Source organism: Kryptolebias marmoratus, linkage group LG5, assembly GCF_001649575.2.
Source record: "Kryptolebias marmoratus isolate JLee-2015 linkage group LG5, ASM164957v2, whole genome shotgun sequence".
NCBI lineage: Eukaryota > Metazoa > Chordata > Actinopteri > Cyprinodontiformes > Rivulidae > Kryptolebias > Kryptolebias marmoratus.
This window is the reverse complement of record NC_051434.1, coordinates 17085650-17108319: the sequence shown is the minus strand read 5'-3', so window position 1 is coordinate 17108319 and position 22670 is coordinate 17085650. Positions and strand designations below refer to the sequence as shown.

Sequence of the window (22670 nt, the reverse complement as noted above, 5' to 3'; positions counted from 1 at the left end):
TTTGTAACCAACCCTTTTTTCCAAAAAACTTTTTTTTTTTGTTACCTAAAATGGTTGTAAAAGATGCCTAAAAATACAACAGTCTGACTGGTGACACAACCAACCACTCATGTTTTTAATCAACTCAATATTTCTGCTTTGGCTACAAATGTAGAAAATTAGATGCCATAAAATTGAACTAAACTAAACAAATACATAAAATAAAAATAAAATCAAAACAAGCCATTTAACTAAAAAGCTGACCCCCTGGGAGCTAAAAACGAAACAAACCCAAAGGGAGTCCGGTTCTTGGCTGACGGGATCCTTCTGAGCAGGCAGTTCGGTCAGCTGAGGCACATTTTGCTGCTCGACCACATCGTGTCGTTTCGAACTTTGAGAGCAACACTTACAGTTCGAATCAGTCACTCAGGTGTCCTTCGTCTCCACTGAATCTCTAGCTCTTAGTCTCTTTGTTGCTGCTGTCGGTCTTTGGTTCTTCGTCGCCGTTCTCCATCGCTGCCGCCTCATCGTCCGCCTCTGCGTCCTTCCCCACCTCGTCCTCTTCCTCCCCCTTCCCTCCATCCCTCCTTTTCTGCCCCAGGCCCTGTTTGTCTCTGAACACCTCCACGCCTAACATTCGGAGGTAATGAAAGCGCTCGTTGCGGGGGACGAAGGCCCGGATGGACGTCTTTCCCCTCCAGCCACACAGCTGGATGGGACACTGAGGCTCGCCGGCGTTGCTGGCAAACAGAAGGTGGGTGACAGGTGTGAGAACGAACCGCAAACCAGCTCATCGCTTCAAAAGCTTCACAGGAAACAGAATAAAAAAAAAAAATGATAGAATGGCTTACTTTGGGTTTGGGATGTACTTCAACACAATGCTGCCCATTCCTGAGGAGAAAACGTGACACGATGATGATTAACATCTACAAACTCAGTTTATTTCACTTCCTGCAATAAAACCCATACAGTTACTTATCGTAGAATCTGAGAAATAACCAGGGTTAGTTTACTTTGGCGTCAGATGTATTTGAGGAGAGACGTTTGATTTATATGTCTGCAGGGCGTACCCATTTGTTTGGCCTGAGCGTGAGCGTCGTCCTCCAGCTTGCTGAGGAACGGGTTCTCCTGCGTCAGCAGCACCTTGATGTCCTCCACGCTCACTCGGATGATCCTGGAGCGAATGTACGGCTGAAGAGTGTAGATGCCCTGGGAAGGACGGACGGAGACCAAAATGATAGATAAGAAGTCTTTACAGCTACACTGGACATGGAAATTTAAATGTATTATCTTTTCTGAGTGTGAACTTTCTCCGTCTGTTGCTTAGCTGTGCTCATTGGCTAGGTCACACGTGTCAAACTCTGCTCCTTGGGGGCCGCTCTCCTGCATGTTTTAGACGTGTTCTTGCTTTAAAACACCTGCTTTAAATAAATGACTTGTGGAGAACTTGACAATGTGGCGAGGAGGTAATTAAACTGTTTGAATCAGGTGTGTTGGAGCAGAAAAACCCAAAAACCTCCAGGAGGGCGGAGCCTCGAGGCCTGGAGTTTGACACCCCAGGGCTATGTGGTGGCTAAAATACAGACCAATAAACCCCCAGAACTTCCTGCATGTTTAAACACAACTAAATGAATTAAAAACCTTTAGGAATATGCAGAGCACCGAAGTTAAGACTGCATTGGAGTGATTACTATATCCAGAGATTAAAGCAAAAAAATGAAACTTTGGCTCTGGTTCAGTTAATTTGTTTAAAGCAGCATCAGTTTAATCTCTGTATCATAAGATCGGATGGTTTTAACAGGACTACAACAAACAAACCCAGGGGTCTCCCCCCTTTTTTGTAATTTTTAATGACAGAAATCAATCCTGGCCACATTCCAAATGATGCAAATCTGTTGTGGTGACGGAGAACTTTATTCCTGGTATATCAGACATGTGGACGGTTGTTTTCTTGAAAGACTGTCAAAGGGTGCCGTCTCAGGAGGTTGACATATTGATGTGCCCCCTCTGGTCCCATCGGAGCTGACCTTTGACCCCCCCACCACCACCACACACACACACATCATGATGCCCCATGGTAAACCTCTTCACAACACTGTCAAGATTAGTCCTCTCCCCTCAGTGCCACCATACTCGATAGTCATTCACAGTAATGGAAAACTAAGAGCCATCTCTGGGCGTGACCTCACTCGCCTGGTTATGACACCACTCCTAATGAAGCGGTCACTGCTCTGGTGTTAATGGCAGCCTACACATGGGGACGGTGAACCCAAGGCCTGACTCGTGACGGCTGTTGGGACGGTGCTGACTGACACCTGAGTGTTGTAAAGAGTCCAATACCTGCTGTCCAGTTGGCAGGCACAAAAAAAGTCAGGAGGTTTTGTAAAGTTTAGAGTTCGATACAACGATTACCCTTCAGTGTGGTCAGCCCTGGGCAACCAGAACCTTTATAATGTGTGTGTCCTCATGGACCCACTTGTTCCAACATCTGTATGCCCAGGTACCAGTCCATCTGGTCTCATGCAAACCCACAATATGACCCCTATCAAACTCTATCAAGTGCTGGCAATGCAGACTAATTAATCTGTCGAGCGCTCCAGCAACTGCCTGATAACACCGTCCCTCCACACTTACTGTATGCCCTCTGGCTGCCCGTTTGATGCCAGCTCCATGCAAACCGAATCATTTACATCCCCGCCACTGGTCTGCACGTGGACCAAATTACATCTAAATCCCATCCTTCCTTCTGGGCGCTTAACTTGTTGTTGTCAGCGAGTGTGTTTCATTCCTCTGGAAACCATTTCATGTGAGGATTAAATCTGACTGATGACTGGCCTTTATTAAATGGTCTGTGTGTGTGTGTGTGTGTTACCTCCTGAGCCAGCCTGAAGGCACAGCCAAACTCCTCTCCATCACTGTTACGAGACCACACCTTCACCCCAGTGTTAATGACCTGAGGGAAAGGAAAAGAGAAAGAGCAAATGAAAAGCAGATTGGTTAACTCTCCAAAGAGCCGTAGATGGAGATAGTTTATGGATCATCATATAGCGTGTACAAATGCAAATTATTGATGATGGTTTTTCTCCAAATACACAAACCTATCTTGCCGTAGGCAGGGATGGTAAAACATACTGGTTTCCCAGCAGGATGCAGCAACTGGCCGGGATTTGCATTTTAAAGTCCTACTACACATTTGGGATAAGTATCCAGGCTTTATCGTTTCAACCGAAGACTAATAAAACCGATTCATGCAACATTTTAATATGTGGCTGGCACAAAGCATTAATATATTTTGCATCAAAGCGGAAAAACATGACTCTTAAAATATTTAAATGGGTTTTTATTAAACCCCTGCCAAAGGACATCGCACAGATCGGAGCTTATTGAGGCTTTCAGACGTATTCTGTCTTATAACCAAGTTATAAAGCTAGTGTTTGCAGTGGAGCAGCTTTTACGTGAACCAGGTTTGAAAACACGAACAATATAAATGAAGAATGGGGAAAAATCTGAGGTGCTTTAAGGACAGCTTCTGATTTTCCCCAAAAAAACAACAATGTTCAGAAACAAAAAAAGAGTTAGTCAATGATGCCTGTGTAATAACTGTGTGTAGGAGGTTATACAACTGTTAGACCTGTCACGATTACAAATTTTGCTTGGCGATTAATTGTCTCAGAAATTACTGCAATAAACAATAATATCGTTTGGAGGCCGTTTTAAACTAATGTAATGATAATAACATAATAGTGCGAGTACATCCTCTCAAAGATGAATAAACTTTACTTTCAAAAGAACACTTTACATCGGAACTGGAACACAAAATAAACAAAACAACCAAAAACTAAAAGAAAATGGATTCTCAGCCTCCGTTAACAAAAAATGCACTTGAATAAATAAATAATACGGAAATAAAAATTACTTTCAACCAAAACAGTACAGATTAAGAAGTCTGTAAACTAAATTGCCCTTCAAAAAAAATAATAACATTATTAGCTTTATATAGAGAAGACGACAGAAACAAAAAGTGTAAACTATCTAAAGTACACCGCGATACAAGCAGAGACACGAAGAAACGACCACGCCAATAAATGGAAATTATGAACTTCATTTCAATTTATTGTGCGATTAATTGATTTATCGTTTATCTCGACAGGCCTAACAACAGTGTCTTATTGCGGGTTTCTTGCTGATCTTGAATCTTTTACCCGTATTGTTCCCATCATACATCAGCCTATAAGTAGATGCTGGTGTGCCAGTAATGTGCTCATTTGTGACATTAATGAGCTTCAGGCCCCTGTGACACCGGACTGTTACATTAAAAGAAATTACAATTAATCCGCCAAACTGTGGCTGGTCTTTGCAGGATCGTGGTGGTCTTCAGACACACATTAACCCGGTTTGCTCCACTTGGTGAAACGTGACAGAGCGAGATCGGTCCGCCGTGGTTTTAAGCACACAAACCTTCCACAGAAAAAAAGGTTGCGATGGTTTATTATCGTGGCGGTGGCGTTAAGTGGAGCGTGAGGGAGCGCCGAGGCAGCTCATCGGGAACGAGGAGCCTTCCAGCACCAGCACGGCTCGGTCTTCGCGAATGTGAAGCCGGCAAATAAAATGCTTTGCTTTAAAACTACTAAGCAGTAACGGAAAGGGGGGGATGCATCAAGATCATCAAAACGCGTCGATAATCGTTTTATCGTTGAACTGTGAGATGTGAAAAGATTCCCACTGCTGCCGTGTGGCTGCGTCCGAACTTTAAGGGAGCAGAGAGGCGTGTCGGGGATGAAGGAAACAGCAGGAAAAACACATTTAGGGACAACTAAGAGCGGAGCAGCCACGTTCTAATACATGGCTCCCACAAGTCTCAGCCGGAGGAGCGCAAAACAATATTTCTCCATGGTAGGTAACAGACAATCACTGCTTCGAAGCAAACTAAATCCAGGTATTTATTTACTCTTGACCGCGAGGAACAGATGTATACAGAAGATAGCTGCTGACGGGATTGACCTGTATGACGCGACAAAAGGGGAAATGTCAGATTAGCCCGACAATTCGCCGCCCAGCTCATTATTTAGTGGACATGAAGAAAGCCTAAACCACGGAGGAGCTACGTGGCCTGAAAGAAACGGACTCAAACAATCAGTGTTTCAACAGATTTGTAAAGATGTCCGAACTCTCCATGTTGATAAAGTTCTGCTGACTAGCTGTACATGTAGGTGTAGCTTGTCAGCAGTGTGTTTATGGATTAGAATCAGACCTAAAATGGCGCCAATGCTGTATTTGTAACTATCATTCAACCGTAACGACATTTATTGTTGTGCTATTTGTTTTATCTGACAAAACCCTTGAACTTTTAATTCTTTAACTGCAACGCTAGCGCATAGCATCGCCAACATTTTGAGGTTCTCCGTGTTTCCCGATTTCCCGAACGTAGTGAAAACTACGCTTTGCTGAACCGTCTGCGTGGTTAGAATGACCTTTAACCCGACCGTTGTGACTACAGTCAGAAAGAACTTGAGACTGAAGAAAATGTCTCTTACGCCGAGGCCGAAGCTGCTGCCCAGCTAGACGAGCGGGGGGGAGTGTCTGGAAGTGTGACGTTACATGCGTAGAACTTGTGTAGATCATGGAGAACATCATGAGAAGGGGTTCTGAAATCACAAGAGTATCCTAGCTTCGCTTTTACTAAACGCTCCGAACAAAAACCAGAAAACTATTTCTTCAGCTGTGGTTCAGCAAAAAAAAAAACAAAAAAAGCTGCTACTGTCAAGGTGATGAGTTCAAAGTGCTGCAAAAACCAGGAATGAACTCAGATCTGAACCCAAAAAACACGACTTCTCTATCAAGTTCGATATAATGATGGTTGGCTCAACCTCTGGATGTTTGTAGTCAGTGAGCTTCTTCAGTCCTGAGAAAGAGTTACTGGCTTCAGCCTGACGAGGGCAAGAGCCCCGAGGCCTCTCATGTTTGTTGCTTCTGATTAAATATATAGCAAGTCACTATATGGTCAGTTACAAGTTAAAACTACAAAAAAAAAAAAAAATTAAATCTAGGCCCCTTTTTCCCCACTCCAGCTGCGTCCAAAACTCTGTATTAGTGTGCAAACATTGACACGCACTCAGCCACCTGAGCAGGTGCTGAAGAACCGGAGGGATTTGGGATACGAGAGCGTCCCATCTGTTTCTACTGCTTTTATCACCGTGACGCACGCTCAGCAGCAAAACAAACGCACCGCCGCACTGAGACATAATAACACACGTTTGCAAGCCAGTTGTTTGATGAAAAAAAAAAAAAAAAAAAATTTCCGGGTTCTTGTTCTAATCCGACCCGACTGTCTGTGAGAAGACGAGTACACACCTTCATGCGCTCGCTGTTGTTGAGCAGCACGTTGCGGAGCTCTTTGGACACCATGTACAAGTGTCTCTTCTTGCCTTCGTGGGTTCTGGTCAGAACGTTGAGTTTGGGGAAAGTGGGGGACAGATTGTAGAAAGACCTGAAGAGGGAAGAGAGAGAGAGAAACTGTAGTTCCCCCGATGTAAATGCTGAAGTCCATCACTTCTGATGCACACAGGTACTTACTGTATGGTGTTGAAGACGGGGTCGTATTCGGTTAGGAACACAAAGGGGTCTTCTTTATAGCCAAACAACCTCAGCTTTTTAGAGGGTGGAGGTCTGAGAAACAAAAAACAGACCCAATCAGTGCCCTCCACTAAGGAGGTTCTGTTTTTTGTCTCGTCTGTGGACAAGATTATTCAACTGGTTCTGAATGGATTATCAGGAAATATTCAGGAAACCTCAAACAAGGACCTTGTGGTGATCCGGTCAAAGTTCACAGGTAAAAGGTCATGGTCACAGATGAGCTCATGCTCTAACAGGAATGTTAAACCGCACAGCTGGACACCTCGTGGGTCAAAGGGTGATCACCATTGATTTTGACGTCATGGGGTCAAAGGTCAACCTCACCGCTGACCTAGTGCTCCAACTCTGCAGCAGTGTAATGTAGGGATGTCAAACTGCACAGCTGGACACCTCGTGGGTCAAAGATGATGCCTGCTGATTTCAGTGTTCATGGGGTCAAAGGTCAAGGTCACAGGTAAACCCCTTTGTTAAAACCTTGTCTCTGCTCCTACATGTGACCCTTTTGTTTCCTCCACCAAGGAGGTTCTGTTTCCAGTTGTAAATGTTGGTTTGTTTGTCTGTCAGCAAAGATTGGGTAAAAACTAAAGAACAGATTAGGAGGAAAATGTTCAGGAAATGTTGGGGTTGAAACAAGAAACAATGGATTCAATTCTGGTCCTGATCCAGATTATGATCCGGATCGTAGTTTTTTTTAATCATACTGTGGCCTTGGTGGATGTTTGAGCTCTGAGTGCTTCTAGTTTAATGTCTAAATTAGGTTAACTTGAGGGTTTGTTTGTTTGTTTTTAAGATATCCTATATCATATAGTTTATTTCTTGCTGACAAATGATGAGTTTTCTAATTCTAAGACTAAATGTTTTTTCCCCCGTCGATCCTGTTCTCAGTTGGGAGCTCCAAGTATTGACAGGTTTTTAGTTTATTACCTCATCAGGCAAACGTGACTCACCCACACACAGCCTCTTGTTTACCACCAGCCTCCTGAGCCGGAGCGGCTCCCGGGGGCACCTCACGCTCTGCCTCCCCGTCTCCTTTTCCTTCTGGGCCGTCTTCCTCCACCTCCTCGGGGGCGCCGTCGGGGAGGAGGCGGGGGGTGTCTGCTGGGGACGAGGCTGCCGAAGAGCCCGCGGTTTGGTCCGACGAGCTCGACGAGGGGTTCTTCCTCAACTGGATGAGGGAAATAAAATTAAAAAAAAAAAAAACAGTAGGGGGATGAGCAGATAGATAGAGCCCCAGCTGTGGGAAATAAACAAGGGATGCAGTAAGGGAGGGGTTATGTTCTGGATTAACAGAACCACCTGGGGGAAAATAAATCATCCTAGAATAAGACACCTCGGAGTGCTTGTGAGCGGTACCTTAGGATATCTTTTGTTCCAAGGCATGGGGGCTTTTTTCACCAGCACAGCCACAAAGAAACCCCCAGTGTTCTGATGATGTGGCAGAATCCTCATGCTGACAATAAAATACAGAAACACACAACAGATGAGTCCCCGGTTTTGACTTTTATGGTAACCCCTACAGAGAGAATGAGCAAGATGTAAAAAAATGTCAAGAAACAAGAAAAAAAAAAAAAAAAAAAGATTTGAAAATGTGGGGCAACAGCTCCCTCTGCTGGCCGCATCGTGTCAGGGTCGTTACTGAAGCAGAAGAATAGAAATGACATCATCCCGAACGATGACAGTGCGCCAAACCAGCCATAACATTACGACCGCTGACAATCCCTACAATGGCACGAGCAGGAAGTGAACACTCTCTACTGGAAGTTGATGTGTTGAAAAGACGGGCAAAAAAAATTAAAAGTATAAAAGGATATGATCCATTTTGACGGGGGACATTTTTGTATGTTTAAACTGCCGGTCAAAGATTTGATGACTCATGTTCGCGCTCCCCTCCATGCGCTTCGCTCAGCAGAACAGGGAGGCGGTTTGACGCTTTGGGCGACGTTCTGCTGAGAAACTCTGGCTGCTGACATTTACGTGGCTGTTGTTTCAGCTCGTATCAAATACTAAACAATGTTCAGGACCAAGTTAACCCATTCGGGGGGGGGGTTGGCATTTCCTAATGGTTTTTCCTGTGAATTACCCCTGAGCTTTAAACAAGTCAGGGTTCACTAGCTTCGCCCAAATCCCTCTGCCGTCTATGAGAAACTTCTGCAAGTTTTTTTTTGTGACTTCCGTCTACTCTTCATGACGTACTGCTACCAAAAGTCCATATTGAACATTATTAACAGTGCTGATCAGACAACCTAAAGCGTTCCTCTATGTGGAATTTGAGGATTAAATGTTGCATTTTATTTGCGTGCAGTCGTACCATCTGTCCAGGTGCATGCTGGCCGCTTTCTCCGGGTCTGTTGGTGGAAACATGGTGGGACGGATCTGCGTGTGGCGACTGCTCGGAACCTCGGACCAGTCCGAGTACCACTGGCCCTCTCTGGTCATTAGCTAGAGAGAGAGGGGGAAAAGAAGATCTGACAGCTCAGATGCTAAACTCCAAAACTCAGCGGTGAAGTCTAAACTCCACCCTTACCTTCCAGGAAGTGACCCCAGGCATCCACTTCAGTCTAGGGAGGTCGCCGGACACGTCGGCCAGCTCCAGCGCTCCTATTAATCAAAAATAAAAATCTGCTCAGACTTATTGGAACTGAGGGTGATGACTGATGCAATTCTCCCCCGTTAGGTGCCCGTGTTTTCTCCTGCATCTCAAGAAAATTAGAAGAATCTGCCTGTGGACTGAAGCCATCTTTCACACAGATGGAAGCAGAAACTCCTACACCTTTTTGCTGGTAACAGCTTGGATGTTTCTCTTATGTTTTCTCAGTAGAACCCAATAACTGTTTTTTTTTTAAAGAAAAAGTGAGCTAAAATGTGGACTCATCTGACCAGAGAACATGTGTAAACATCTTTTTGCCCATCTTAAATGAGCTCCAGCTTAGAAAACTCCTCGCAGATAGCTCTAGAATACCGTATTTTCTACACTAAAGGGCGCACTGGATTATAAAACACACAGTCAATCAATGGTCCATTGTTTGATTTTGGTCATATATAAGGCACATGTCCCAATTCTTGTAACCTCGCACGGACCACCTGCACCACACGCCATTCAAAATGGACGATTTTGCTGCTCTAGCGGAGCTGGTTCGCCTGTATCAGCATTTATATGATCCCTCTATGAGAGATCATAAAGATAATCAAACTGTTCAAAACTCACGGAGGAATACTGCACCGACGTAAGCGTCAAGTATAAACGCCTACAGCGCTCGCTCAGGTCTGCGTGACTATAACTGAGCCTTAATGCTGCGAGCGGTGCAGCTTTGTAGTTTACCAAAGTCGTACTAAAACATTACGACTTCTTACATATATAAGGCGCTCCGGATTATAAGGCGCACTGTCGTTTTTTGAGAAAATTAAAGGCTTTTAAGTGCGCCTTATAGTCCCAAAAACCCACATCCAAACTAGTCCTTTAATGCTGCGTAATACAGTTTTAGTTTACATTATGTGTCGGGTGAATCTCTCGACAAGCTTCGATACCCCTGATCCCACGTGGTTACAATCATTACAGTGATTTTGTGTTGAGAACTTTAAGTTTAAACCGAGACATTTCTGGAACACCCACGTTTGCTCGACTAAGCCTGTTTTTAAAACAGCCTCACTGGTCAAATAATCTGTCATCCTCATTTTCTCCACTTTGTCTCTCTCAGAGTGTGTTGCTGGCATCAAATTTAAGATCTGCTTGGATATTTTTTGAGTTGGTCATTGAAAGCATTTCCTTTGTGTCAAATAAGCCAAAGAATTACTTTTTATTTGTTCCCAATATTTTAGAAAACATGATTTAAAAAAAAAATGTAGTCTACATGTAGACAACAACAAACACTGAGCTGCCAGGTCAAATAGGATATTTATAAAAGTAAAATCAGTTCGCTGGATCGTGTGTAACTCTGTCAGAGCGTTGGTTACCTTCACTTTTCTCCAGCAGGGCCGCGATGACGGCTTCGTCCTCTATAGGGTTGAGTGAACAGGTGGAATAAACCATCCTCCCTCCCACCGCCAGCTGCTCCACGCCGCGCACCGCGATCCGCAGCTGGAGCCTGGCGAGCACACACGCTGCGTTACACCGACGAACGTTTCCTCCTTTTATTTAGACGCATGGAGGCGTGATGCAGTCACGGGGGGGTGAGAGAGTCCGCGCCGTTTCTGCTCCAGGGTTTTACTTATCTGAACAATTTTAGGACTTCGTCAGGTTTTAAAATATTTAAATCAAACCTGAAGTGTAGAAAAAGCACACAACAGAGTCCACCGTGTCGTTATTTCTTCAGCAAAAACAAAGCTGAAATGGAAAAACTGAGTCTGTTTTTGATTTTAAAAGTATCAGCAAAGTTGAGGAGTTGCCAGGAGAAAAAAACAAAACAAAACAACTCTTCTTTGTAAAATATTAAATACAGCAGCACGACTTTAGGTTTTAAAGTTAGAGCTGAACGAACCACAGGGCTTCTGGACTCATGTCCTTTGGACAGATGAGACCAGAGCAGAGATGTTGACCCATAATTCTCAGCAACATGTTTAGAGAAAACCAAGCAGCAGATCAGCACAAACACCTCATCCCAGCTGTCAGCACGGAGGTGGAGGGCTGATGGTTTGGGCTCCTTGCAGCCACTGAGTCGACCATGAACTCCTCTGTGGACCAAAGGACTCTGGAGTCAAATGTGAGGACATCTGTCCTACAGCTGAGGATTGGACCGAACTGAACAATGATCCACAAACACAGCAGCTGATCTACAACAGAACGGCTCAGAAAGGAAAGAATCGAGGTGCTGTAATGGTCCAGTCCAAGTCCAGAACCTCAGCCTGACTCAGATGCTGTGGCGAAACATTAAAAGAGCTGAGCAAACTTCAATAAAATAAAGCAACAGTGTAAAGAAGAGTGGACCAAAATTCCTCCACAACAACATAAGAGACTCAAAGTCGTACAGAAAATAGTTAACGAAGGTTCTACAAGCTTCGTTTTACCACTCTCAGCTTTTCCACTTTGTTTCAGTTTGCTGAACGACAACATGGTGAACTCTGTGGCGTTTTTGTTTTTCTTTGAGGTTCACTTTGATAAAGACCAGATCATTTTTTTATTACCTCCTGATGAACAAAACCCTAGAATCTAAAAAGGAGGCGGGACTCTGCCTTCTTCCCGAGGACTGCGCCTGCGCCGCCTCACTTCCTCACCCGTGGAGGTGAAGGCTGTTGCTGGTCGTCCACTTCCTCCACACGTCGATGTTCTTCCTCATGGTCCCGTCCCCGCTGCAGAACAGAGCCGAGGCGATCAGACGCGTCTGAAACCTCCAACTGCCCGACTGCCCCTCCTGCTCGTCTCGTGTTTGGCAGAAAGCTTTCTGGTTTGGCTTTAAAGCCGTCCAAACTCAGACAGGCGTTTTAAATGCCTACAGCTTTGTTTTGACTACATAACTACACACATTTTAAAGAAGAGATGGGCGAGGTGGTAAGTTTTCACTCTGTAGAGCTAAATAAAAGCCACTTATAACGTATTTTAGACATTAACAGATGGCCTCATCTCCATCTGTTACATAAAATCTCCCCTTTAGCCAAACACTGACACATACATCAGATATATTCATCTGTTTTTTCTAACTTTGCTGGTGAAATGAAGGGTGCGCTGACCTGCAGGGCACGTCGCACAGGACGCGGTCGTAGAACAGGATGTCCTTCTTGCCGTCCGACTCGACCTGGAGCGTGGGGATGCAGGAGGCGTCGTGGTTGACCACCATGATGCAGGGGCTGTTGAGGCGCTTGGCCTGGTGGACGAGCAGGTAGCAGCGCTTGTTGTCCACGTCGTTGGCGATCACGAAGCCCTCTGAAACGCACGGACGAGGAAGTCGCGTTACAGCCTGCGGCAACGCCGGAACCTACTGCGATTTGAACTCAAAGAGAGCCGAGCCGGTCGGGTCCCGTCGGGGTCACACCTGGAAACGGCACGTCCATGTCGGCGTGGAGCATCTCGATCAGCTGAGCCGTCTTCGACCCCGGAGCTGCGCACATGTCCAGGATCTGCATGGAAACCAAGGGAAAAAAAACAAGTTTTCTTCCTTTTCTCCCTCAAACGAGTGTCTAAAAACAAACAAATGAGTGTTGTACAAGGCAGGAAATAAGAAGAATTTTACCTTGTGATGGGGCTCAATCTTCAGGAGCAGAGGGGGGATCATGCTGACAGCTTCCTGTCGGCTGATGTTACCCTGCAAACAAGCAAAAAAAGATGCCTAATGTCTCTGCAATTGGAGTGAAATGAATCGACACACTCCGTTAAATACAGAAAAGAGAATCACTGACTTATGAGAGAAAAAGAACTTGGATTTTTTTTTTTTTTTTTTGGGGGGGGGGGTTCTAAAATATACATCTAATTGTGAAAATTAGTGTGCACTTATGACAGCTTCCATCTGCAACAACAGAAGAGATGGTAAAACTTATTAAAGAGTAAAATTCAACATGTTGTATTGGTCCTTCCCAGTCATGCTCGGGATTAAATTTTAGAACAATTCAAACAAACTGAGGTTAAAAACGAAACGTACAGGGGGCCGTTTACACAGCGCTGTTCTTAGTGAAATAGTAAATTTTTTGCTGCGGTTCAGTTGTTCGTTTCCAACAATAGGGTTCATTTTTGTCTGAAACCGAAGCTTTCTGAACCAGGGTCTCAGAGTGGAGATTTTTCGGGGTTTATCCCTCACAGTGGTGTGGGCTGCAGTCATTAGCTGTTCTGCTCGAGTAGATCAACAGTAACAACAGCAGATAGCAGAGGGCTGTTTGTGCTGCTCACCCTGTTCAACATGTAGCATCAACCCAACCTCACTGTCGGTCCAATCAAACGTCCGTGTTTCACTGTTTTAGACGTAACTGTTTACATGCTGCAGACTGCAGGTGCGCCTCATTGAAAGCCTGGCATCAATGTTTCCAGATATGTGATAATTACCATTTTTATAAGATAGTTTTAGGGTCAAGTCTCCTTCCTTTTCTGTGCACATGTTCGCCAAATCACAACACATATATAATCTCCCCCGTCTGAGAAAGCACGCCTCACTCAGAACATGTGATAGTTTGGGTCAAAACACAATCATTTTAAAGGAACCGTACGTTAATTTGTCATTTTCTATCTGGCAACCCTGCCTGGCATGGAAACTACAGCATATTCAATGAGCACAGCCATATCTATGGGAATGCATTTTTTTTCCTCTTGTTGATTCCCCACAATATGGAAAAAACACTAATATTTTCATAGATCCTTCCTGTGTCAACAGGGAATATGCCTTGAAACATAAAGAGCAGAAAAAGGAGCCAATTTATATGAACCAACTGTAGGAAACCAGCTAAAGGAAACTGGATTTCTATCAAAAACACCAGATGTGACTCCTAATTACCACCTTATCAGAAGAAAACAATTACAGGGGCCGATAAAACCAGTCATGAACCGTAGATTAATAAACAAAGAGATTTTCTATGTAATAAATTTCAGAAAAGACACCAGCTCCATAACACGGCCAGCAAACAACCTGGACACTGCTGCAAATGATCGTTTAGGGTGGACATAAAAAAAGACACAGTGCTTTAAAGAAATTAAGGTAGGTGCAAAAACGTCATACGTTTCGTTGTTTGTTTATATCGTTCAAACTTCTTCTCCTGATTTGAACCAAATATTATTACTTATTTTACTTTAAGAAGTTTAAAGTAACCTTTTAAAGAGCTTTAAATGTCAGCTGGTTCATGGGAGCTGAGAAAGGACTCGTGAAAAAGAGGAAAAATCGTTTTGGACTCACGGACTCCGTCTCGCTGACGAGGAACTGGTGAAACTTCTCCAGCAGGGGAGACTTCCTGAGGAGCTTCCTGCTCATGTTGGTGTGCCACGCCTGCTCGTCAGGATACCTGGAGACGGGGTGGAGGGTTACAGTCTCAGGATAAGGTTTCCCACTTCACTTTAAATCTGTCAATCCAAGCATCCTTTAGTTTTACCAGCTGAGGGGCTGTGGAGCTTCGATCTTCTGGCCGTCAATCTCCAGTTCCTGAATATCCTTGAAGTATTTCTCCTTCAAACAGTGGAGGATCTCCTTGGCGTGGCTGCGAGGTGGCAAAGAAATAAAAAAAGGGGGGAAAAACTTCAAATATTTCAGCAATCTGGACAACGATCGTCCAACATGATGACTAAAATAAAACTAAACGCTTCGACGTTTTAAATAAACTTAACAAAATCCAGAAAAGATGGGTCATCATTTGAAGCTTGTTGAGCTAAAAGCTTTTCAACAATTTTCCCCATTTCAAAGTGGGGTTCTAATGGAAACCTAATGAAGAAATAATGTCTTACCTGTCACAGATAACTCTTTGAGGAGCCTTGGTTTAAAGACAGAGTTCAAGTCGAACGGGACAGACGAGCTAGCAGCTAGTTGAAGCTGACTGCTGCCGACACAAACAGCTCCAATAAAAAGAAATTCTCAGCAGTTTACGCAAACGCCATTTCATTAATTGCCAATTTCCAATTACAGTTATTTACAGAGAGTTCTTCGGTTATTTGAAAGCTCAAATACGAGCACTCCTGGTGCAGCCTGGGGTCAAACTACAGACCACTTATAGAACAGACCAAATGTTCCCAGCATCTCTCGTCGTTGGGAACTGAAGCCTGCAGGAGTCTGTTTACATGAGCTGCCATGTTGGCTTTTTGGAACCAGAGTCTGCGTGTTACGGATGTGAGGCTTTAAGCCTCGCCCACAATCATGGTGTCACATGACCTTTCTTTCAAGCTTGAAACAACCATCCATCCATTTTCTTTACAGGTCGCAGTCACTGAGTGAGAGCAGCAAGGCCAGCTGACTTTTATAACCTCATCAAACACAACATATTTTGACACCATTAGACATATCTTTTAAAGACGAATTCAACACAATTTGAATTTTTAAAATCAATCTACTAGTTATCAATTTATTGTAAAAAAAATGATAATCAGAATCGGTTTAAATTAATCCAGTTCTTAAACAGGCAGCAGTAGAAAGTCCTGTGTTTAACTTCCTGGAACTGAAGCTGAGGAATCGCTCTGATTGGCTGGAAGTTTTCAGATTACTCCTTCGCAGATAACACCTGAGCAAAGCAGTGGAAGGTGCCAGCTCCCGCTGGGCTCTTTGACGGCATCTGTCATAAAATGTTTCATCTGAGTTATGAAATGAATGAATGAATGAGCTCGATCACTGCCTGACCCAGTTAGCTATAGCGCTGTCGTGCGTTGTTTATTTAACAGATTAAGAACATTTAGAGGATGAACGGGTTGGGAAGGGACAGATGACCTTGCTAAAAAGTGACTGGGGACACCCTGGACAGGTCGCAAGTCCATCACAGGGACACATGGAGACAAATGAGACAATCAACCATTCACTCTCACTCACACCTAGGGACAATTTAAGAGCTAATAATGAACTTAACATGCATGTTTCTGGTCTGTGGGAGGAAACCGGAGAACCCGGAGTAAACCCATATGAGCACAGGGAGAACATGGAAACTCCACCCAGAAAGGCCAGGAGCTGTGAGGCGGCAGCTCTAACCACTGCTCCACCGTGTCGCCTACAGCTAAACAGATCAGAAAACTTAAAATCTGAACACACAGCAGCGCGGTAGGAAATATGTAAATCAACAAGAGTCGAACAACTGCAAAACATCATCTGGGGTGGGTTTTTTTTTTTTTTCAAGCTTAATAAATGAAATGCTCCACTCGGGGCAGGGCTGAAAACACGTACTGGGATCAGTCTGCAGGGAAGGCTGGTCCCGTTCCAGGTTCCGGTCAGAGATGATGATGATAATAATTTATTTCAGACAAACCTTTCACCGATAGTGTAATATAAACACATAGTACATTGTAACTTTCTTGAAGACACTTCACATCGGTGATTATGAGTCTGAAAAGGAGTATGAAGAAGTATAACTTATATAATCATACCCCTTTTCCAGCTGGAATTTGTCATATTATTCTAAATTTCCAATGTCCTTGCTGACAAAATAAAATATTATTATAGTAATATTTCCTCAGCCAAATGAAAGTACTACATATACACACAGACACATTTGTACACCTAGATATATACATATTCACATATACATACACCAATACACATTTACATACATACACCCATATATACATCTGTACCGACCTGCATACACTTAGTGAAATCATACATAGAGTTTTACTTCTCAGCCAGAATTATCCCAGTTGTTCTTCCTTATACCTTTGAATGATAGCTATTTTGAGACCTTTCTTGAAATATCTCATGCTTGGACTTTGCTTCAGCTCTTTAGAGAGTTTATTCCAGATCTTCACACCAACACCAGAAATGCACATTAATTTCATTGATGTTCGAGCCTTCAAAGTTCTAAAGTTTAGGTTTTCTCTATAGTCATATCCCCCCACTCTATCAGAAAATAATTTTTGAATATTTTCTGGCAAATTTTTTTTCCTGACTTTAAACATAATCTGTGCAGTTTGAAACTCTACCAAATCAGTGAGTTTCAGTAGATAAGAATCTATGAATAGATTGTGGGTATGACAATAAAAATCAGCCTTATGAATTAAACGAACGGCTCTTTTCTGTAATGTGCATAATGGTTTGAGTGACGTTCTGTAAGTGTTGCCCCAAATTTCCACACAGTAACTTAGATATGGTAGGATAAGTGAGCAGTACATAATATGTAGGGCAAAGGAGTTTAAATATTGTCTAGCCTTAGAAAGTACTGCAATAATTCTTACAATTTTAGATTGGACATATTTAATGTGGGGTTTCCAGCAGATCCTGTTTTGAATCAGTACTCCAAAAAACCTTATTTCAGTCACTCTCTCTACTGTCATATTATCAATTTTTATTTGTAAATCACTCTTCTCTTTACATTTACCGAACAGCATAAACTTTGTTTTTTCTAAATTTAACGACAATTTATTAATATTGAACCACTCTTTCAGTTTACATAACTCACAATTCATTTCAAGGAACAACTTCCGTAAATCTTCACCCGTAGCAAAGATGTTTGTATCGTCAGCGAATAGGACAAAGTTAAGTGTCTGGGAGACATTACATATATCATTTATATACAAAATAAACAATTTTGGCCCCAATACTGAGCCCTGGGGAACACCGCAAACAATGTCCAAGCATGTTGATTGGAAGGCACCCAACTGCACAAATTGTTGCCTATTGCTGAGATAACTTTTCATCCAATGTAATACTACTCCTCTTAGACCATAACGCTCAAGTTTTCTGAGGAGTATATCATGATCAATTGTATCAAATGCTTTTTTTAAATCAATAAATACCCCAACAGCATGTTTCTTTTTATCTAATGCACTGGTCACTTCTTCTATTAAATGCAGAACTGCCATCGCTGTGGATCTTTGTGGCCGAAATCCATACTGACTTTCAGTCAATAGATGATGTTTGCTAATAAATCTTTCTAATCTAACAACAAATATTTTTTCCATGATTTTGGAAAATTGTGGAAGCAATGAAACAGGCCTGTAATTTGTGAAATCATGTCTATTTCCAGACTTATGCAGTGGGATGACTTTCGCAATTTTCATTTTTTGTGGAAATATTCCTGTTTGAATTGACAGGTTACAGATATATGTTAATGGTTTAATAATTTCCACAATCACCTTCTTAATTATTATCATGTCGATGCCGTCATAGTCAGTTGACCTTTTATTTTCACATTTATTTACTATATCTAAGATCTCATTTTCCTCCACTGCTATGAGAAACATGGAATCTGGATTTCTAACTATTACATCATTTAGTATTTCATGTCCTGTAGGTTGCGGGATTTCCTCGGCCAATTTAGGGCCCACACTTACAAAGTATTTATTAAAATTATGAACTATCTCTTCCATGTTATTTAAATATTTATCTCCATTGTTTATAAAGTGTTGTGGATAGCTAACCTGTTTGGAGTTTTTTCTAATAACACTGTTTAAAATATTCCAGATACCTTTAATATTTTTTTTATTTTTATCCAACTGTTTACTATAATAATCTTGCTTTGCTATTCTTAGAACAGCAGTCAATTTGTTCTTATATTTCTTGTATTTATTTTCTGCCCCAGTTGATCTATGCCTTAAGAAGTCTCTATACAACTTATTCTTTTTCTTACAGGCATTTTGCAATCCCTTTGTAATCCATGGATTTTCAGAGTATTTATTTGCAGAGATGAACTCTACAATCGGACAATTTTTCTCATATAATGATTTGAAAGTATTCAGAAAATCTTCATATGCTTTATCCGTATCATTTTCTTTTAATACTGACTCCCAGTTTTGTTTAGATAATTCATCTTTAAATGCATTTATCGATTTATCCGTCCTTAATCTTATAACAAGTCGGTTTTTTTGAGTCTTGACTTTCATGTGGCAGATATCACAAACAACAAAAACAGGTAAATGATCACTAATGTCATGAACTAACAATCCACTTATTGTATTGTCTATTAAATTTGTAAATATGTTATCTATCAAAGTAGCTCTATTGGCTGTGATTCTACTGGGTCTCGTAATTTGAGGGAAAAGGCTTAGACTACATGTAGTATTAATAAACTCTTCAGTCAATTTGTGATTGTTAACATTCAGCAGATCAATATTAAAATCCCCACAAATAAAGTAGTTATTTGAAGTTATAGCTGTATATGTTTTCTCAAACCATTCAGTGAAGATGTTCATGTTAGAACCAGGAGCCCTATATATACAGCTAACAATGACATTTTTATTTTTTTCCATATATATTTCAACAGTTAAACATTCAAAATGATCTTTAACCACATTAGTCATGTTTTCAATTAGTTTATATCTAAAGCTGCTGTCCACATATACAGCTACTCCTCCACCAATCTTTCCTTCTCTATTAATATAAGTAAATTCATAACCATCTAATTCAAAGTCAGCTCCCTTGTTAGAAGTAAGCCAGGTTTCAGAGATAGTGATAACACTAAAAGGTTGTTTAAATTGACTTAAACAGTCCTTGATGTGTTTAAAATTTGCATATAAGCTTCTGCTGTTGAAATGTATTATGGAGAATTTATTGTCTGCATTAACTGTTATATTGTATTGTTGAGTCGAGTAGTAGCAACAGTTATTCCCAATATTGTAGAAAAAGTTGTTATCTGGGTCCAAATCCTTTTCTTTGTCCTGACTCTTATATTCAGTGTGGTCAAAAGTTTTCAGCTCCGGGTAATCAGCTTCATTTAGAGGTGTTAATGTTGTGTCCATAGATGTTAAGGACAACATGTTGTTTAACTGAGACATGATGAGTGAGTGTCATGTGCATCACCTGAACTCCCTGATATAACGTAAAGCAATCAGTTGTACTTATCCAGGTCAGCGATGTCCCGAACAACCAGAACTTTTGCCTCCTCTTGAGTTCCATTAAGTTTGACGAAAACTTTACAATTTGTTGTCCATGTTGATTGGATCTTTCCTTGTTTTCTCAGAAACCGAGCCTTTCTGGCGATGTCAGCATTCTTCTTGGTCAAGTGCTCATTAATAAATACATCAGATCCTTTTAGCAATCTGCCTTGTTTTAACAGAGCAAACTTGTATTTCCTCTTTGTGAATCTCATGATGATGGCAGGTTTATCATCTTTTCCTCTTCTCGGTAGCGGGTGACATGCTCCCACAGTGTCACAGTCCACCTCTATCCCCTTGGTCCGGAGGAAACAAGTCACCTGTTTCTCTGTGGAGTCAAGCACTTCGACCGATGGTTCACCAGCAGTACTAGGTGCAGCCACTGCGCTGGCATACGAACAGGGCTTAACTCTAAGTCCAGTGATGATCACATCATTTATCTTACTGTATTGCTCCAAATCGGCCACTCGGTTCTCCAATGCAGCGATTCGTTTATCCTTTTCCTCATTAAGAAGTCTCAACGACTTCACTTCTTTCACTAAGTCCAAAATATTGTTTTGATGCAGCCGTATAGCTGTCACTTCCTCCGATAGAAAATCCAGGGAGTTCTTAATGTCATCAAGATCCTCTGAAGCTTGAGTCTTTCTGGGTCCCATTCTCGTTCAAATTCACTTTTTATTTTATTTATTTTAGTCTCCAATGCAGATTACCAGCTACTGCTTACGATTTACCTTTCAAGTTTCCACTGCTTATCGGCTTCCAGTTAGCTTCCAATTAGCTTCCAGTTAGCTTCCACCACTAGCAGGTTAGCCGTTTGCCCAACCGCTACCTTTCTATTGTCGACACGGGTGGTCGACAATGTTCTGAGTCTTCTTGTTTCTGCCAATTTTAAGCAGTCAATTCCTCGGAGGCAGCATTCCTAAACGGCAACAATAAATGTCCGAGAATATCCGCTCGATCAACATCGGAGTTAAAGCTAAAGCAGGCTTCACTCAGCTTATCCAGGATGGGTGCATACAGTTTATGGGTCAGATCCAGCAGGACTTCTATAGGATTTCAACCAAACGTGGAATCCTAAAGGTTTAATTATTAACGTTTGCATGAACCGCTATGGAGTTCAGAAATGTTTTGGAAGTGGGTCAGCCCGGACCGGACAACACTGATGGATTGTCCAAACGGTCCAACTCAGCTAGCAAAACCCTTTTCCTCCAGACGGACGCAAGGATACTTTGCCCCCCCTCCAAAATGGTCAAAATATCCCTTTAATCATAAGCTCAACATGCTACAACATCACACAGCACGAAGACTTTCTGACATCCGTCGCTTCTGTCTGAAATGTCAAACGCTTGCTCGAGAACAACAAGCGTGACCAAACTCACTGGGGGAGAATCCAGAAATCCTCAAAGAATCGCCAACCACATCTGGACGCTTGAGATTTGAAAAACAGTGGAGCAGGACCAAGTGTGACTGTGGGGTGGTGGTCCTGAGCAGCTTACCTCTTGTACCCAGTGATGCGGATGGTTGCTGGCAGCGGCTCCCTCATCGCCTCCATGAAGGACTCGAACTCTCCCTCGGGGATCAGGCCTTGCTCCTTGTAGTAGTGCTCAAACAGCTTGTTCTCCTTGACGATGTCAGCGTAGCCTGCTCCCCAGCCCTGAAACACATGGCTGCGTGTTTACAAGCGTCCCCTCTATTCAGGTGGCATGCTTTTACGTGAAAATTAAGCACTTAATAACACTTAAGTTGCACGAGATATATCAGTCATGCTTTAGGGAGTGTGTTAAAGAACATATCTGTATTATTAGATTACCATTTTAAATCAAAAACTGTGTTCAGTTGGGTTTTTTTTTAGCAGGCAGCTAACAGCGAGCCTTTTTTCCCCCCAGTCACATGTTTAGTGAACACAGCTAGCAGAAAAATATCACCGTTTTCGACTCGAACCCCGTTCATTTATTATTAAATATCCCACACGACATTAACAATAACACCAAACACGCCAGTAAGCAGGTAACATCGGCGGTGTTTGCTTCCAGCAGAGGGACGCGTGGGGGTCTTACGGCGCCGTCTCTGTCGTCCCTGCCGCCGCTGCTCTGGTTCTTCTGCCTCTGTCTGCTTCTCTTGCCCATGTTGGAACAGCAGGCGACTCTGGAGTGCAGCCTCCGGAACAACGTGGTGGCTGGACGCCGGAGGAGAAGAGAGGCCAGAACCCGCGGAGAGCCTGCGGTCCACAGCCGGGCGCTTTAAAGAGGACAGCTCCGGTGACGGCTGCGCTTCAGCGGAACGTGCTGCCTCTGACGCACGTGAATTAGGACCTCTCATAGGTGGCCACGACATCCGCCTGAGATATTGTGAACTATGTTCGCCTACGCTCTTTACATTTTCATCTCTCATTTATTTTTTATTTGTTTATTTATTTGAGTCAGGGGTGACATTTGTTCAACTGTGAACTAAACTTACACGAAGAACAACGCATTTAAGAAATTTTTTTTTTTTCTTTTAGTTAATATTATTTGATATCACAGGCGGACTCGAGTCGTTTTGTTGTTATTTTGCACTTGAGTTAAAATGAAAAATAAAAATAAAAAAACAACATGGATAGCTTATTGAACTTGTTTTTAAAATAAATAAATAAATAAATTACACACACAGTAGG

General features: G+C 42.5%; 1 protein-coding gene across 1 annotated transcript; it reads right to left on the bottom strand.

Moving 5' to 3' along the window:
* Window positions 1–84: 84 nt before the first annotated feature.
* Window positions 85–22323, bottom strand: nsun2 (NOP2/Sun RNA methyltransferase 2). The gene is made up of 19 exons (XM_017420984.3): window positions 22075–22323; window positions 21514–21671; window positions 14611–14715; window positions 14418–14523; window positions 12774–12845; window positions 12576–12660; window positions 12274–12466; window positions 11821–11895; window positions 10564–10694; window positions 9137–9210; window positions 8921–9051; window positions 7966–8062; window positions 7560–7777; window positions 6553–6645; window positions 6331–6466; window positions 2852–2932; window positions 1050–1188; window positions 831–870; window positions 85–719 (listed from the first exon to the last, which is right to left on the bottom strand). Exons 1-19 carry the CDS (start codon window positions 22141–22143, stop codon window positions 434–436), a joined length of 2289 nt encoding a protein of 762 aa, XP_017276473.1. The 5' UTR covers window positions 22144–22323; the 3' UTR covers window positions 85–433.
* Between the last annotated feature and the right edge of the window lie 347 nt (window positions 22324–22670).

What these genes read in the sequence shown, in the direction of transcription:
- nsun2 (XM_017420984.3), bottom strand. Translation starts at nt 22,143, where the DNA reads ATGGGCAAGAGAAGCAGACAGAGGCAGAAGAACCAGAGCAGCGGCGGC. An exon ending in AAACAAGAGGCTGTGTGTGG is followed by an intron (nt 6,646 to 7,559) that starts GTGAGTCACGTT and finishes TTTGTTTCTCAG; the next exon opens with ACCTCCACCCTCTAAAAAGC. An exon ending in CCCGTCTTCAACACCATACA is followed by an intron (nt 6,467 to 6,552) that starts GTAAGTACCTGT and finishes TTCCCTCTTCAG; the next exon opens with GTCTTTCTACAATCTGTCCC.